The 17,662-nt window shown below is 36.2% G+C and overlaps 1 protein-coding gene across 1 annotated transcript; it reads right to left on the minus strand.

Annotated features, from left to right (window-relative positions):
* Positions 1-2,144: 2,144 nt before the first annotated feature.
* Positions 2,145-17,552, minus strand: LOC100260506 (putative DUF21 domain-containing protein At3g13070, chloroplastic). Its single transcript, XM_002273686.4, has 14 exons — positions 16,685-17,552; positions 14,332-14,429; positions 14,144-14,237; positions 12,456-12,533; positions 12,177-12,280; positions 11,075-11,156; positions 10,122-10,261; positions 9,960-10,038; positions 9,731-9,794; positions 8,079-8,170; positions 7,142-7,207; positions 6,251-6,367; positions 5,518-5,691; positions 2,145-2,567 (listed from the first exon to the last, which is right to left on the minus strand). Exons 1-14 carry the CDS (start codon positions 17,225-17,227, stop codon positions 2,289-2,291), a joined length of 2,010 nt encoding a protein of 669 aa, XP_002273722.1. The 5' UTR covers positions 17,228-17,552; the 3' UTR covers positions 2,145-2,288.
* Positions 17,553-17,662: the final 110 nt, after the last annotated feature.

Genomic DNA, 17,662 nt, shown 5'->3' on the forward strand with positions numbered 1-17,662 from the left:
ACCGATCAACTTGAGTCTAACTTAAATAGCCTAAACTCAACCTAGATTTAGAAAAATGAAATTAGTTTGGGCTTACATTAAGCACCCCGAGTTAGAGGTCGGATTAAGTTTGAAGTGATTGTTTCTTAATTTGAGTTGAATTCAGGTTAGTCATTAACCCACTCAAGTTACAACACTGTATGACATGTAATTTTTTGTAAATTCAAACGCGTTTTGTTACATGTTTGTTTAACAGGCTAGAGTAGCATTGCTCAATAAGAATTTTTTTGAAGTGAAAATTTTGCTCTGCTTGCTTGGTTGCTGAGAAATAGCAGGAAAAGGAGCCAGAAGGGGGGAAATTTCTCCCCACATTTGTCAGGAATCAAAAGGAGGTAGGCCGAAGCACAGGTTGGTGGCCCAAAAGTACTAATCCAGTAAAGGTATCACAGTCTTAAACATGGGGGGTCTGACCATCTGACTCATTTTTGTGGCTAACTGGGCTTTCCAGCAACAACTCCAGAATCTCTTTCACTCGACTGTGACTACTATTGTCTGTATATACACAATCATATGCCCTATCCAACTCCTCCGAAATGAAAAAGCTTTTTGAGTGATTGACCAGTCCAGGCACACTGAAAGGGTGGACCCTTTTCTGATTTGCTTCACCCATCATTGTATCTTTGAATTGTAGTACACTGTACAGGTAACAGGCATAGAGTGAGATTTTGACTGCAAGATTCATTTCTTGAAGAGGGGCTTCTTGTTTTTCCTTTTACTGCATCCAAGCCAACTGGGATTTTGGCATTGAGATGATGATGATGATGATGATGATGGTGGTGGTGGTGGTGGTGGTGGTGGTGGTGGTGGTGGTGGTGGTGGTGGTGGTGGTAGAGGGCTATAAATCTAAAGCCATCAGATTCCTACATGCACATAGAGTGGACAGTTTATCGGCATGCGCCAACATCTCCCAAACTGTTGCTTTCAAGTTCAAAATTTTAAAGTGAATCATAGAAGCTATGTTGCCACACAAAAGAGCCCAACAAGAAGCGCCATGGTGGTATCCCAATATCCACAGCTTTTTCTCCCTCCATGCCATTTTCATCCAACAACACAAAGACAAAACACGGAGAGAAAAAGGGAGAGAGAGCCATGCTAGGCTAGGTCTGTGACATTGTAAGTGGGAAGACATGGGAAAGGAGACGAGGATTGTGCTTTTGGTGGGTTCACTTTCTCTCCTCTCCATGAGAACTTCAATCTAAAAAAACATAACATCAACTTCAAAAATTATTCCCTCTTCCAACTCTTGTCTTGTCCGCACATCCTCACCTCTCATTTTCTATGAGGCACAAAGGAAAAAAGAGAATGTCTGAAGAGAAGATAAAGTAAATAAATGAGCAAACATACCTCCAAAACCCCACAAAAAAGGCACCATCCTCTCCAAAGCCAAAGTAGCTCTTGGAGACAAACCGACAGAGCATTACCCATCCTTTTATTCCTCCAAACACACTCTTCCAAAAGCTATATCACTCCTTTCTTTGGACTCTCTCTCCCACCCTTTTTCTCAATTACAAGTACTTTGCCTCTCATCAATCCTTCAACCTGAACTCTATAGATTAGCCACACTGCTTTTCTTTCTTGGACTTAGCGCCTCGGCTGCCGATTCCCATCTTTCTTTGAGATCACTCAGAATCTAGGGGGGGCTCTCAAATTGCATAAATTAATGGCTTTGGGCCATACCCAACTCCTATATAAAGGGAGAGAGCAATTTCCGGACCCCCTAAAGGGTGCCACCTTCCATTTCCCCTACAACTTACGGTTACCCCAATGGGAAGGCAGAGCAGTGATCCTATTGTCATACACTCCTCTATTGCTCTTCTGCAAGAGAGGTTTAGACAGTTGCAGAGAGCAAAGGAGATGAGAGAGGAAAGAGAGCTCCTGAGACTATTCTCTCAATCGCCAGGGGTCAATCCAACCGAATTTCCTGAACCATCCAGGTCTTTTTTCCAGTCTGAACTCATCCTTCCACATAGGTCACCTCTCCCAGGCTCTCCCTCCAGCCAGCCCAACTCGCATAACAAGCACAGTGATCTCCAGGTGATTGAGACTCCAATTTTGGTGAACTTATGGCCCTCAGAAAAAGTCTACCGAGCATCAAAGAACTTTGATGATTCAGATGTTGATACTTCTCTTCATCTGTGAGGAAAAAAAATTTACAATGTTCGTTTACTATGTCCGAATTTGTTATTTTGTTTTCAGTCTCTTTACCTCTTTTTGGAGCCGTAGGAATGAGAAAAATGCGACTAAAGTAACTACTGCTCATTATGACTGTCATGATCATCTTTATGTTCAGCAATTACATAGCCATCAGAAAGGCCATCCTCTGGTCTCATCTGGTGGGCATCCTCATCATTGTCCGCACTATCTGAATCCTTGTCATCCGCACTATCTGAATCCTCGCCGTCACTCCATTTCCTTTTCATGATTTTGGGAACCAAGCGAGTCACCTCTTTGGTCTCCAATGCGGCATCATCATTATTTATCCGTTCAAACCGAACAGCACTCACCTTTCTGGCATTTCCTGCCAATATCTACACCACAGAATATAACCACATATCATCAAGATTGCTGCTACAAATGGTGATCAAGATAAAGCCTCTCTTCCATTACACTCCAATAGACAGCTAAGAATAAATGGGTAAACATACAACAATGTAGAATATCACAAAGAAGTTGGGATTGGAGCAAATATTGTAAGATTATAAGATATCTTGAAAATCAAACAAGCAAAAAAAATGGAAATTTGCCAGTTGACAGAAAAATAGTGTATCATTCAAATTGCAAGAGAAAGCAACCAGACATAAGCTATGCTCTTATTAGGAAAGAGAACAATAAAAATATTTTTCTTTTGGAAATGGGTTATCCACCCATTTCATGTTAAGCAATATATCATATGCAGTATAAATGAAGTTTACTTAATTATATGGAGCTACCTAGTATGCAGTCCATTGGCAGTTATAGAAATAAACATGGAAATCCAATAATTAATATTCGGATTCTTGAAAATTTGGCCATGTTGAATAACAAATTGGCTGAATCCATTTTAAGTATAAGCATGGTTTAAAATCCATCGACAATCCTGTCTAGAAAAGAAATTTTGAGTCAAACAACTTAACATGGGAAAGACGTTCTAAGAGCTGAATAATCAACCAGCTTTGCTTAAGTTTGGCATAACTCTACACCAAGCTTGATTTGGAAGCCTAAAGCTCCCATAAGGTCAAAGCCCTTGCCTTGTTAGTCACTCATAAGAGAAGGAATAATGATGGTTTGCTTTAGACAAGAAGGCCTAAGAAGGCTTGCTACTTGAATAGGTGCTTATAGAGAGGGAGTAAGGAGATATCCAATCATTTCTGCATTACCCCTTCACATATGAGTTATAGTCACATTACACGTACACGTTAAATTCAACCAAAATACTCGTGTCAACACAATACAACACAAGTACGGATGTGAGATTTGTATTGAAATCACTTATATTGCATCAGATATAGTTTAGCTAGCTCATGACTGCTTTATCTTTTTTTTTTCTTTGAAGTTACGCTTATATTGCATAAAATACAACTATTTTGTGTTTTATGTCTCTCTCAAATCTTTATTTATTTATTTATTACATTATAACGAGTAATAGTATAAAATCAATTGTAATAAAAAATAAAGAATTTCTAAATTAATTTCTAACTTTTTCCCTAATCTCTTATGAATAGTATAGATAATTCCAAAGAAAGTGTGCTTTTTCTTTTACCAATTTATACACACCTATCTTTACCAAATGAAAAAAAAGGTGTACTTTTATTAGAAGTTGAAACACATTTTTATTTAAATAAAAATTGTATAGTGAAATTTAAATTCAAATAACTTTTATGAACTTAAAATAATAAGATTTAAAAAATATATTTACATAGAAATTACAGTCAAATTGAACTATATCAATTTTAAAATAATAAAATTTATTCAAAATAAATAAATAAATTAGCTTCAATTTAAATAATTAAAAATATAAATTTTGAAAGCTTTTCAAATTTATAATTAAAGAAAATTTTCACTAATGTTTAACATTCAATTAAAATAAAAAATAAGTATTATACAAAATATAAAGATATATATAATAACTAATATCATATAAAATATAAAGATAAATATCAAAATTAATATCTTAAAAAATCTAGATATTGTATCATTAAATTTATTTCTCATTAACGTCCCATCAAAGAACTTGCACCCATACTTAAGATTCTTTACAACTGAATCCCAGCATCCTAAGATTTTGGGAAGTAAAAGATCTAACATCCAGACACATACTCACACCCGACATGTACTATAACCCATTTAAGATAGGCTACAGTTGTCCTTTTTCCCATTTTGGGGTATGGATTTAGTGCATTACCCCAAAAGAGATTCCACCAATGTTGTCTATATCCTTTCAAGGCTTTGGTAGAGAATTAGAGGAGAACAGCTTTATGGAAATGTGCCGACCAGCTACCTGGTGGATTGTTTGGCTAAAAAAGCAATAGGAGGGTCTTTGATGATCAACAGAGTCTAGTAGCTGATATATGGGCCAAGATCCAACTTTTGGCTTCCCTTCAAGTGCTCATAACAAGAGAATGTGTTAGCATTCCACTCAGCAAGGTTTCCATGGATTGAAACCCAGTGTGCTCTTATGTTATAAGAAGCACTGCCTTTTCATAGTGATTCAACCTCGTCCTTGGTGTACCAAACTCAACATGCTTAAACACTTGGTAAGCCAGGATTTTGGGCACTGGCTTCCCCTATTCCCCTAGAGATCAAGCGTGTACTGTGGTCAAGGATTTCTCTAAGCTGACTGGAAGTGGACTCTGCCTCCTAGGTGTATCAAAACACAACAAATATGGATGTTCGTTTTGTAACCTAGGGTTTGAGCATTTGGTCACTTCAGAACACATGGATGGTGTGGTCAAGGCTTTCTCTAAGCTGACTGATTATGGGTTGGCCACTGAAGCTGAGGTGTTTATTTATATTTGAAGAAGTGGAAGACACCTATTTCATAGATAGAAGTGAATTCTAGAACAGTTATAGCTCAGGTTTGCCGAGATAGAAGAATCTCATGGAGGTATGTCTATTGGATTTGAGGGAGCTGTGGTAGTATTCGGATGAAAACCAAGGTCAGAAAATCAACTGGCCAACATCTTAGTCAATAATGCTACTTCCCAGGTGGAGTTTGGTGGGGAATTTCCTTTCCCATTTGCATTGGTGTGTTAAGGATAGACGTAAGTCTCTCATTACATAAAGAGGAGGGGTTTTGGTTTCTTAGGTGTTTTCTCTTCTTTTGAAGGATATCCTCCCTTGTATTTCTTGGTTATTTAATTATCAACAAATTTCTTTTTTTCTTATTAGAGGAAGGAAAGGGAAAGAAACAACTAACAGCAAAGGTAATCACATATTAGCAACCACTACTTGCATGTTGTAACTTCCAAAGAACACATAGCAAAAGAATATACACCCTACCTCAAGCTTAAAAATGTGCTGCTTCTCCTTCTGTTCTTGGCGGTCAGATTCTTGCTCTGTATATTCTTCATTCTCTTCTTGATTTTCAAGTACCACCTTTATGCTCTCACCAGTCCTTGGGATATACCCAAATACCTCACAGATAAAACCTGATACTGTCTCATATTGATGACCCTGTAACCAACAGGAAACAAGAGGATATGAATGTATATTTGAGAATTAATAGGGACTGGATTGGCATGATACCATTCACTTTCCCTTGCAACTTGCAAGAAAACAGGAATGAACACAAGGGGAAAAAAATTTGCCGTTTCAACTAATAAAATGGCAACAATTCTATGTATCAATGGCAAAACTAGTAGGGCTATAGTGCTACACTACTCAACAAATTATGCATAGAGATGACATCAACTCAGTTCAAACTACAAAACATGATTAGAATTATCAAATACAAACATGGTAGTAGCTCAAGATGCCTGAACTCCATGAGAACAAAGTTGAGAGAGAAGCAAAAGAGTGACACTGACCAGCAATGTACCATTAACCAGGATCGATGGATTGCTACATCAAGTCATCTAGTTTATTCTGGTTATTAAGATTTATTACAATGCTCTGCACATCATACAGGCAATTAACACTGAATTTGGATGTTTGTACCTATCTTGGTACAATAACTTTTTATTCTCCTGCAAACAGTTAGCTGTTTAAAGCCAAAAACAATAAAATAAAATACCTCTGGCATTTTGATATTGAGATCTTCAGAGAGCTGATCAATTGATGTATTTGCATCCACATCAAATATTCCCTCACCTTTCATTACAACATAACCAGTTTTCTTCTGAATCTCTTCCTGTTACACAGAAAAACAAGTATAAGAAAAGTATTTGAAAAAAGATCTGCATGACAATCACGGAATTAAATATACAATTCAGCCACCACTCTTGGTTTTCTGATATATTGGGCTATCAAAGACCACATAAGTAACATTTGAGATCAGAAATCTGCATCAACAGTTTAAACTTCATAGAAGTAAAACCCCAATTTTGGGTAATTTTTTTTAGGATCTTTCCCCTTGCTTCCAAAGGCTTAGAAACAAACTCTATTTTTAATAACATTTTTTATAAATAAGATTTTGGTCTTCAAAAGTAAGCAATCCAATTATTACAATTATTTCCATCAAAACCAGCGGGAAAGCCAATAATTTTATGCAACAAAAAGGGTAAACCGTGTTATTGAAGATAAAAGTCCAAAGAAGAAAAATAACATTATTTTGGTATTTAGATCAAGAAATCACATCTATTAGTTTTCCAAGCTTGTTGGCATAAATTATGTAAAATCAACCTCATAAATGCCAACAAAAGGTGCAAAAAGGGAAAAAATTTCATTGCTTCAATAAAGTTTTATGAAAAAGATAAGTAACAGATGCTGATAAGAATTATCAACATCAATAACTTTCATCCAACAACAATTATATGTATGGATGGTCTGAGGCAAATTGTTACATTCACTTCAAAGTATAATTAACCACTTCCACCACTAAACGTGGAACCATTCATGAGAGAGGAATTATGAATGTCATAAAATACCAAAAACAAAGTTCCAAAAGATATAAAGGGAGCTTTACTTTTGAATCATTCTCATCGAAGATTTCACCGACAATTTCCTCAACCACATCTTCCAGGGTTACTATCTGTTCATACAGAAAAGATAAGGAAGAAATAAGGTTCTGACACAGAATATAAAAAAGTGCACAAAGAGGATGTTGGATAGTGGCATAAATCTCATAATATGCACACTTCTTGCACAACTATGTGTACAAATATGTTTCTGATAAAATAATAATAATAAAAGAATAAAAATAAAAGAACTATGTGTACAAATATATCAGGGATGTAAAAAAGAATTGAGAGTTCAGTAAAAGTTTAAGATAAGTGATAAACCACTTAACAATGACAATCAAATCTTTTTCTCTTTTGCAGTGTTGAACACCACATAGCTGTTCCAGATACCATCACTATGTATGCAGTTAATCACATTTGATTCTTCCAAAGGTGGCCTTGTTCGATGTTTGGCACCCATATCAGACACCAATAACCAGGATTCCTAGTTGCATGGATGGTAACTGTCTTAGCAACATGATGTTTCCATCCAGTGAGGATGAGATGGTAACATCAGTCTTTCCAGTTCTCTACACATAGTGTTTTTTTTTTTTTTTTCTTGACTGGCAAACAGGAAATATATTAACAGCACCTAAAAATTGATGCACCAAACCAGGCTAGCGTCAAGAAGACATACACAAAAAACAAACTCCCTTCCCTTACTTAGAGTTCAGTCAATCAATAAAGCATATCATGTTCATGAATGATCATACCAATAAATAAATAAATGTTCATTGAATAATCATCTATGCATACTCTAATCTAAACCAAAAAATTACACACAAAGGAAGATTTAATTGTTTGCTTCCGTCTGCTCGACATCTTCAAACAACTCCTAATTCCAATATGAAACAGGAAGGAATATGAAACAGTAAAATTCCAATGCATGAATATTATACATACTCCCACAGTTCCACCATACTCATTGAGAACAACAGCCATGTGGACCTTCCTGATGCGAAATTCTCTTAGAAGATTCCAGACAGACATTGAATCTGCAAAATTGATGTTATAAGTTTATTCAAAGCTCAGTTGGTTAGAGCACTTATTTGGCGAGTGGGAGGTCTTAGGTTCAAATCAATGAAAGCAAGACAATCTCCTATCTTTGAATGAAATGCTTATAAATACAGTAAATTCGAAACAAAAGTGTACTCTGATTATATGACAATATTGAAGCAATGAGCTGGTGTAAACCTAGAATTAGTTAATTCAATACTTTCTATCAATATCAGGCATCTTGGGGGGGGTGTGCGTGGGGCGCAAAGATGCTAGCACTTTTATATCTGGAAAACTTTTCATACAAATATAAATTGGATTCAAGGTTGCCATATTTTTCAACTGATCAGGTTTTTGGGTCAAACAATTTGACCTGTCAAATAAGGCCCTTAAAAATTTGAATACTGGTCAGCACTAGGAAAATTTGACACAGACAAATTACAGAAGGAAGGTGATTAAGTGTTGCAGCAACTCTTTGTCTTGTTCTTGGAGATATTTTAATTGTCAAGAAAAGCTCATGACATAGTTTCAGTTATTAACTGCAATGTCTATGGGTAACCTTCGATTGAAAATTCAACTAAGAATTCTTGGATAAGATGGAGTAAAGCACCTTGGAAGCCATTTGCACAGATAGACATCCCTCTTTTGTGGCTTCATCTCTGTTGTACTTCAGGGATGTTAGGTGCAGAATGGAGGCAACAAAATGCAGAACAGAAAACAAACTCTGAATTCTTGGCTAAGAGAGAAAGCACCTTAGAAGCCATTTGCACTGACATCCCTTTTTGTAGATTCATTCTTGGTTGTACTTCAGGGAAACCCCTGAGTGCTCTATCTTTTTCTCTGTTCTGTTTTTTGATATTGTTCTGCTTTTTTGCTTTCATTTTGTGAGAGGATCTTCTCACCATGTATTTTCTCCTCTCCTTTCCATTATAAAGTTTGTTTTCCACAAATAAATAAATAAATAAAATAGAAAGGCACATAGTTTAGTGCCTTGTTGACTTAAAAAATTATAAGTACAACCATGCATCATACTATGAAAGATGGTGACCATCCATGCCGGCATATCATCTTAAATTGTAGTATCTTCCACAGTATGAATATTAAAAATAGAAGATCCAGATCCCGGTAATTAATAGGTCCAACCTAAGAATCTATATGATAGATTAGGATTATTAGAAGACTTACAAATTACCTAACATTTTGTTAAACAAAAGGTCCAAATTATATAAAAATGATGTTCTGCATCCAGTCTCAGCCTCCACAATTCTATTAAAATGGTTACCAACTTAAATTAATGGACCAACTAGCCAATAAACGAAATATAGGCAACATTCAAGTTTCAGAGGATGTTAGCCTACATGTGAGATATCATCAGCTGTCTCAGCTAGTTTGTCTAGGTAAAACGATTCCCAGGCAAAAACCATAACCATGCTGGGGCATAATCCTGGAACCCCTGACCTAAGTTATTTTAAAAAACACTTGGCAATGATTCTCTATAACAGTAATTTGATCGAAAATGATAGGTTTTAAAAAACAGTGACATAAGAATTAAGAGTTACCAGGCACGAAGTATGCAGGTTTATGAGCCATATCTCCCACAATAGAACTTTCTAGAATCTCCCCCTTCAAAATCAAACAGATCATAATTCTGCAAACTATCAGATAGTTGTGTATAATTAGAAGAAATAACACAACGATAATTTAGCATAAGAAACAGAAGTAAAATTTGTCACCCTCTTTGCCTCTATTGCTTATTTATCAAAAAAGATAAATGCAATGCTAGCTAACCTTCTGAAGATAATCCAGCAGATCCATTGCATATGCAACACCAACTATGTTATCAACACGCTGCTCAAAAACAGGAACCCTGGAAGGATGTTCATAAAATATTAGATGTGGGGTTAAGAATTATATAATCACATATCCAAACCAGCTGTAACTTTATCATACCTGGAGTACTGATGAGTCAGCCACAATTCATGGAAATCAACAAGTGTTGCACTGGCATCAATTGCAACAACATCCACAAGAGGTGTCATCACTTCTCTAACATGTGTATCTTTTATCTCCAACACATTTTCGATCATATCCTGCAAGAGATTTATTACAGCGATAGCATCTTATCCACACACACACACACACAGATCCAAAAACTAAGTATAGCTTTACTTCTGCCCATTAAGTCAATAATTTTTGTGGTTGTGTTGTTCCTTGCTATATTTACAAGAAAAATCATATTTGCATAATAGAACAGCTAATTAATGTGTTTGTATCTGAATATCCCATGAATGCCCATTATTAAATAATCTTCCCCATAAACTAGGTATGGCTTTACATGATATGTTTTTATAAATTAAACAAATTCAAGACATGTTTTGACAATATATTTTGTTAGCATTCAGAACAACAATCCCAGGTCTCATATCCAAGGTATTAAATGTTATATTTAATAGAAAATACTAAATATTTGGCGAATGCCAGGATGTGTGGTAGAGGCATACGGTCCTGGGTTTGATTCCTACCACTGGTTGGATACCCTGGATTACTCGGTGTTGGTTGTGGCATACACGGTCAGCACCACGGGGTTTGGGTTCCGTGAGGAGTAAAAAGGGCTCAGGCAGAGAAGGTTCCTCAGTTAGCAAAAAGAAGACAGAAAGGTACTAAAGGGCTAGCGACATGAAATATTCAGAGATATGTCAACAAGATCAGTCAATTCTTGCGCCATCTCAAAGAAATTATCGAAATCAACTGAGAGTTTGCCTCTTCTTCTCATCTCAACCCTTGCCAAGAATGAGACCTCAAGAGATAACTCCCCATTCCCAGATTTAAGTCAATGCTTGTATCTGCTATAACAACAAGAAGGATCACAAACATGAGTAATCAGAAGAAGCCTATTTCATTACCTGCTCTTCCTCCTCTATTGCCCCACTCAATTCCGCTCCTCGCAACATCAACTTTAACTCCTCTTCAGTAACATATGGTTCACTAGTAAATCAAACAGACAAGGATGAAGTAGCAAAAAGTTAGAACATGATTTCAATAGCATTCGGTAACCCAAAGCAACGTCTACTAAATATTTTTTTCCCAATAAGCAAATAAGTTATAATGAATATTAAAGCAAAAAACTAATATAACTTGCTGACAATGAACAAAACTAGAATATTTGTAGAAAGAAGAGGTCTGATAGAAAAAAAAAAAAAAAGGTACAATTTTTTTTTTTTTTTTTTTGTTGATAGGTAAAAAGAAAACGTGTATTAAAAATAGAAACGCCAAAAAAGCGCCCCAAAGAACACAGAGGGAGTAGAAAGAAGAGGTGCACAAGATTAACCTTTCTGTATATAGGAAGAACATTAATTGGAGTACTTCTTTAAAAAGTATTGTTGCTAGTATTATTGTTGCTTTGGTTGCTATTATCACTATCACTAGCAGAGATGCTGAGAAGGGAAACACATAGCTAAAGAAACAGCTCATAGAACTTTGCTCCATTGCACCATTGACCTTCAAAAACCTATTTTGTTGCAATCACCTACCTTGTATCACAAAACGGCCATTGGCATTTCAAACGTTTTATGAATCCCTTCCAACATTAGCTGGATAAAAAACACCCACATTTTGAGTCTCACATTCTGTCCTACAATTTAATTCACTGTCTATAGTGAAGTGTGATTTGAAACACTGCATGGAGACATGCAGATATGTAAACAAATAATAACAACCTTCAAAACATAAAAAGCACACTAAAATCAAGGAGCCCCAGCCACAGACCACATTGATCACAATTTTCCTCGATATATTTTTGTTATTTTCAAAATTTTATTTTACATTGTCTAATAGAAATTTCCCTAATAAAGCATTCATGCAACCTCATTCACATGAAAAGTTAAAAACTAAAGGAAGCAGCAACAATAAAATAGAAAATCTTAAAAGCCAATGGACAAAATATGCAACCAATGAAGGAAGGCATGAAAGTAAAGAAAATCCAAAATGCAGTTATACATAACACACCTTCTTCCTTTCAAACCAAGCATTTTTAGCATTCCCATTGATAAATACGTGACAACCCTTCCCACAGGATATAATATAAACGAAAGCCACGCCACTGGCCTGACCTAGAAGCATGGAAATCATTAGTCAAATAAATTTGGAAGCAGTGATGCCAACTCACTACATGAAAACCGTGCAACTAGAAAAAATGTGAACTTGAAAACCAATATTTTTTAACATCTGATCAGCATTTCAATTGTGAACTGTGGTTCAATTTCACAAAGCACTATCTAAACTTACCACAAACCTAGCAACCTCTGTGGCATTATGGACAGCTAGGCTTTTTGGAGTAATTTCAGTGAGAAGCAAAATTGCAACCTGGATCATTCAGGGAAAAAAAATTTGGTCAAGTAAAGAACATTGCATTTGGCATAAAATAACCATGGCAAGAAGCATATGTTGTCCACTACATGAGTCCCAAGCTTTTCCACACACAACTTAGAATCCAAAATAGGCAGACTTCACCACCATAGAGTCTCAAGACATGATTACACATCATTGCTCCTACTTGTAGATGTACTACTTTCAAACATAATAATGATTAAACTTTAAAAATGGTCACAAACAAAAAATCAAGTGGACAACAAGAGCTAAAAGGGGGCAATGTGTATGTGTGTGTGTCTGGCCATGTGGATTGGTGGGCCAATGGGTGGGTGAGTGAACATGTTTGCTTTGTCAATAGAGAGATGAGATTTTTAAAACAAAAGTTGCCATGATGCATGTTGATACAAGGGCAAAAATTGTCCTAAATATTAGAAACCATTTCTAAATATTAGCGATGCACACTGCATGGTGAAACACAAATTATCTCAAGTCAACTAAGCCTTATCAAAACTGCTTGGAATCAGCTATTTGAATCCTTTATTTGTCATATAGCCCTAGTAAGAGCCTCATCTTCCATCAGATCCTTGTACGCATGATGTTTCTCACTGTCTCTGCCCACATCTTCATTGGTTTCACATTCATAATGCAAGAATATATTTTATAGTTCAGTGTCTACCTAACACAACAACCCTCCTCCTTTATGAAAAGTATGGGCCCCCAACAAAAGCTATAAGTTTCTCGAAGCCAATTCATTAAAACCATCGACCTAGGAGATGCTCTTATAAAACACTTGAACTGCAAGCCAAGTCAGTAGCCCATGGCATCCACAACATTATCTCTCAGTATGTAGGATGTTTCTGTATCCTAATTCCTAGGAGAACTTAATAGAATGTGGGCCCCATTTACTTGTAAATGCTATGGCTCTAAAGCTTACCTCCTATTGAAGTACTTTAGTAGTTACTACAATGGTAAAAAGAACAGAAGCATCAAGGTATGCCCCAACAAAAGAATGTCCCTTTTAGTTTCCCATTCAGGATAATAAGAGTATATGAAATTTTAGCTTGGTAGTCTCTACCGTGGTAAAAAGAATAGAAGCATCAAGATACCCCCCAACAAAAGAATGTCACTTTTAGTTCTCCATTCAGGATGAGACCATGTGGTATTTCTCATGTATTTCCTATGAAAGGATTCTAATCCTCAGATGGAGTTTATAACCCCAAACCACTAAGAGATGAAAATTAACATGTGCAATCATTAAGGGACACCCCAAAAAAATGATATGCAATCACTCATCACAAATGCTGCAGAAAACAGCAAGGATTTGTATACAACCATCAATCTCAGCAATTTTAAACTTACAACTTTCCATTCAAACTGATCAAAAAGGTTTTTAAGACATAAACTTCTGATGCTAAATTAGAGGCACTAATAACCTTGAGGTCCTGAGTTCCTGACATATAATCTTCTACAACCTGAAGAGCTAATAGCATGTTCTTGAGTTTGGACCTTTAGGCTACTTTCTTAATATAAACTTTCAATTTAGATAATGGGATCATGAACCTTTAGGCTATTTCAATTTGAAAAACAAGGGCTCATGAACATACAGTCATTACTGCAGTTGCTGCAGTAATACCAGCTTCGCCAAAAATTTGTGTTGCAGCCTCTGTGACTAGTGCAGTTGCTCCAATATTGACCACACTGAGAACATAAACAATATCTATGATAAGAAACAAAATCAAATCGAATCTGAAAACATGATAAACCATAATGTCAACAACGAAAATGACATTACGTTGTGCCTATAAGTATAGTCGTTAAGAAACGAGTAACATCACTGCGGAGCATTTTGAAGACACCATTCTCAGACTCCTTTTCAGCTAACTCACGCACCTGATATAAAACAATATCAACCAACACAATCACAAAATCTCCAATAGGTTAGAACATTTACTAGGGAGATGAAACAAGAAAAGTAATCTAGATACATAAGCATTGAATTGCATCCTTTCTGATAAAAATAAAATGAAATAAAAAATTGCATCCTTAAACACAAAACCACCCACTGGTATTTGGAGAACTTTTCTAACATCTTTCTTTATTGTATCATAAATCCATGGCCCCTGTCCCAAAAGATGGGGCAAAATCAAGCTTTTTCCAAAGTTGACAACATGATTCAACTCTACAAGTAGCAAGATGGATCCAATTCTTGAGAATGTTATTGTTTTCCAGCAATCCTTATCAATCAGGTTGATAGATTAAGAAACAAATCAACAATAAATGAAGAAAATGGATTGAAACTAAAAACAAAAATAAGCTCCAGCAACAACAAGTATAATCATTTTTGGCAAAAAAGCAGCCTCTTCAACAAAACTCATAATGAAGCATTCACTGGAATTTAGAACCTCTCAGATCAAATTGTGTAAAATAATAATAATAATAATAATAATTACTCTTTGATATTTCCTAATAATAATAATAATAATAATTACTCTTTGATATTTCCCAAATGAGGAGCACTGTAGACTCAAACATGCAACAATTCAGCAATCCATGAACATATTACACACATCATCTCAAGGGCACTGTCAATAGTTTTTCAATCTGCCATGCCCATGACACACATTCTGTCACATCTTTAGGCCAGTAGTTTCTTATATTGACACTCCCTTCTTTTATTTTGATTAGCACTCCCTGAATGGAGGTCATAATGCAATGGTGATCCTGTTTCCAGGGTTTCTAGGAGGAGCGATTCAGTAATGGACCTCAACTTCAGCATTCTTCTTCATCTTATTGTTTGCCACTTATTCTTATCTACTTTAGCGCATCTATGACTGCCATAGGTTGTATTGCCAATAAAAAATCTTTTGATGACTCAAGAATAGCATATCTTTAACAAAAGTTTCCCTGAATGTATTCAAAATGCAACAACCACTTGACAACTTGGAATCAAATCTCCATTCTCAGATACACACGTCTAATTTTGTAAGCAATGTCACCTTGTTCCTGGTTATGTATAATCAAACAAAGCATTGGGGATTGAATTCTGGTTCTCACCAGCAAATCTAATCTCCACATCTCCAACTCTATCCATAACTAGGAATATCCATGGATAATTTGATCCACAGACCTTTGCAAAAAGGAACAAATGGAATTGAGAGCTGTAACTTTAATGTCAGTGGAAACCCTGGCCAAATCTTTTTTCTTTTCTTTTATTTTTTTGGGATAGAAAAAATATAGATATTTTAAGTGGCACTAGGACAAATCATGACGTTGGCCTCATAAAATCCTAGACTCTTTATGTCGAAAAAGGTATGTGGGAAGTTGATTAAGACATATTCTTAAATATATCCTAGGTGAGGGTTTATGTTAATCTAGATGTCTCACACTTCTTTTAACTTTCTAAAAACTACATATCTCTATTTTGGACATGATGCCCAAACAGATGGCATTGTTTAGTTTAATATTTAGGAGAGTTCCGATGTTCATACCAACATTGATTGTTATCTATCAACCTTGTAAGCTCTTCCAACATATTATGAAGTTCCCTTTTACATCAAATCAGAACTATTTGGCATTAATGCAGTATGAACTTTACCCCATGGCTCAAAATTTGCATGCAAAGACTATAAATCAAATATTTCCACCATATAATCTATGAAGTTCGCAAGTTTAGCAACGACCATTGCTTCAACATCAAACCACCAACAATTTTCTTCTGCACCAGTCCATATATCAAACAAGACGTGTCCATCAGTAACCTCAAATAAAGTACTCAAACAATCATTAACTGATTGCACAATGCTTTGGGAATCTAAAAACCGCTAATCATAAACCGATAGAAAATGTATGCCTAAACCAATCCGGCAATCCTAAGAGCATGCTAACTTATATCATAATTCCCGAAGATGGAGGTTCATATGCTCAATTCAAGAACAAAACCAGCACAATATATGACGAGTAAAAATGTGAACTAGCTAAATCAATGCCTGTAATCCTAAGAATGTGCCAACTTATATCCCAATTCTGCAATACTTCTAATACCCAAGTTCGTGTGTTCTATTTCAACACTAAAGCCAGTATGTATATGCAACTTGCACGTATATGTATCTTTGGAATAACAAACAAAAAAAAATAAAAAATTGTACCTTCCAAGGCCAAAGTGTGGTAATTGAAGTTTCAGCCATGGAGAAAAATGCAGAGAGACCCAAAAGCGCAGCCAAAATCAGACCTTGATCCTTAAAAACGCGTAAGAGCTGTAACGTCTTTGGCCAAGCGCCTCTCAACACCACCATAGTCCGCCTCAGAACCCCATAATCGGCATCGACAACACCCTCCACTGCAAACACTCTGCTGCAACCTAACACCAAAACCCCACAAACCATAGCCCCCAAAACGACCCCTCGCCTCAACAAAACCCCAAAAAAATCCAAATTACCAGACGCAGAACTCGGATTCTCGCCGCCCTTCAACCCAGATCGCCTTCCAGATGGCCCAGTCAACTTGGGACTTGAGCTCAACGAGTTAGAGAAAACACAATTGACCGAAATCCCACTTGGGTACCTAAAATTTAATGAGGAAAACTTAATTGGAGTGTTCATTCGACGATTTGAGACAACAAAAAATGACGGTTTTGAAGCAGTCAATAATTTGGGTCGGCCCAAAATCGAGGCTTGCAGTGCTGCTTCCATCGATTCTGAACTGTGCGTGTGGGCGGAATGGAATGTGGTGGTTGCGGATGTGGTAGCCCGTGCTGGCTCGTGTTGCTTAGATGATGACTCTGAACTTCATAGCGAAGCTGAGGGTGTCTGTTTTGGTCGAAGCAATTTTTCCGAAGCAAGTGGCAGGGGCATGAAGTGACAGGATTGCCCCCCAGATCAAGGATGGGTTTTGGTTAATCATTCGGGTTCACCAGTGATTATTGAGAACATCAGGGGTCTTATGAGTAATTCGTTGGTAATGAACTAAAACGGATATTGGATTTTGAGGTATCGTTTATTCTAAAATTTTAGTGTTGGTTCAACTAACCAGAATCATTGGATGTTTGGATTTATTGACCTTTCGGTAGAACCTATATTTTGTACTAGGATGGATTTTAGTGTTTTTGTGTGAGATGAAGGTTAGCT

This window comes from Vitis vinifera, chromosome 19, assembly GCF_030704535.1.
Source record: "Vitis vinifera cultivar Pinot Noir 40024 chromosome 19, ASM3070453v1".
NCBI classification, from domain to species: domain Eukaryota; kingdom Viridiplantae; phylum Streptophyta; class Magnoliopsida; order Vitales; family Vitaceae; genus Vitis; species Vitis vinifera.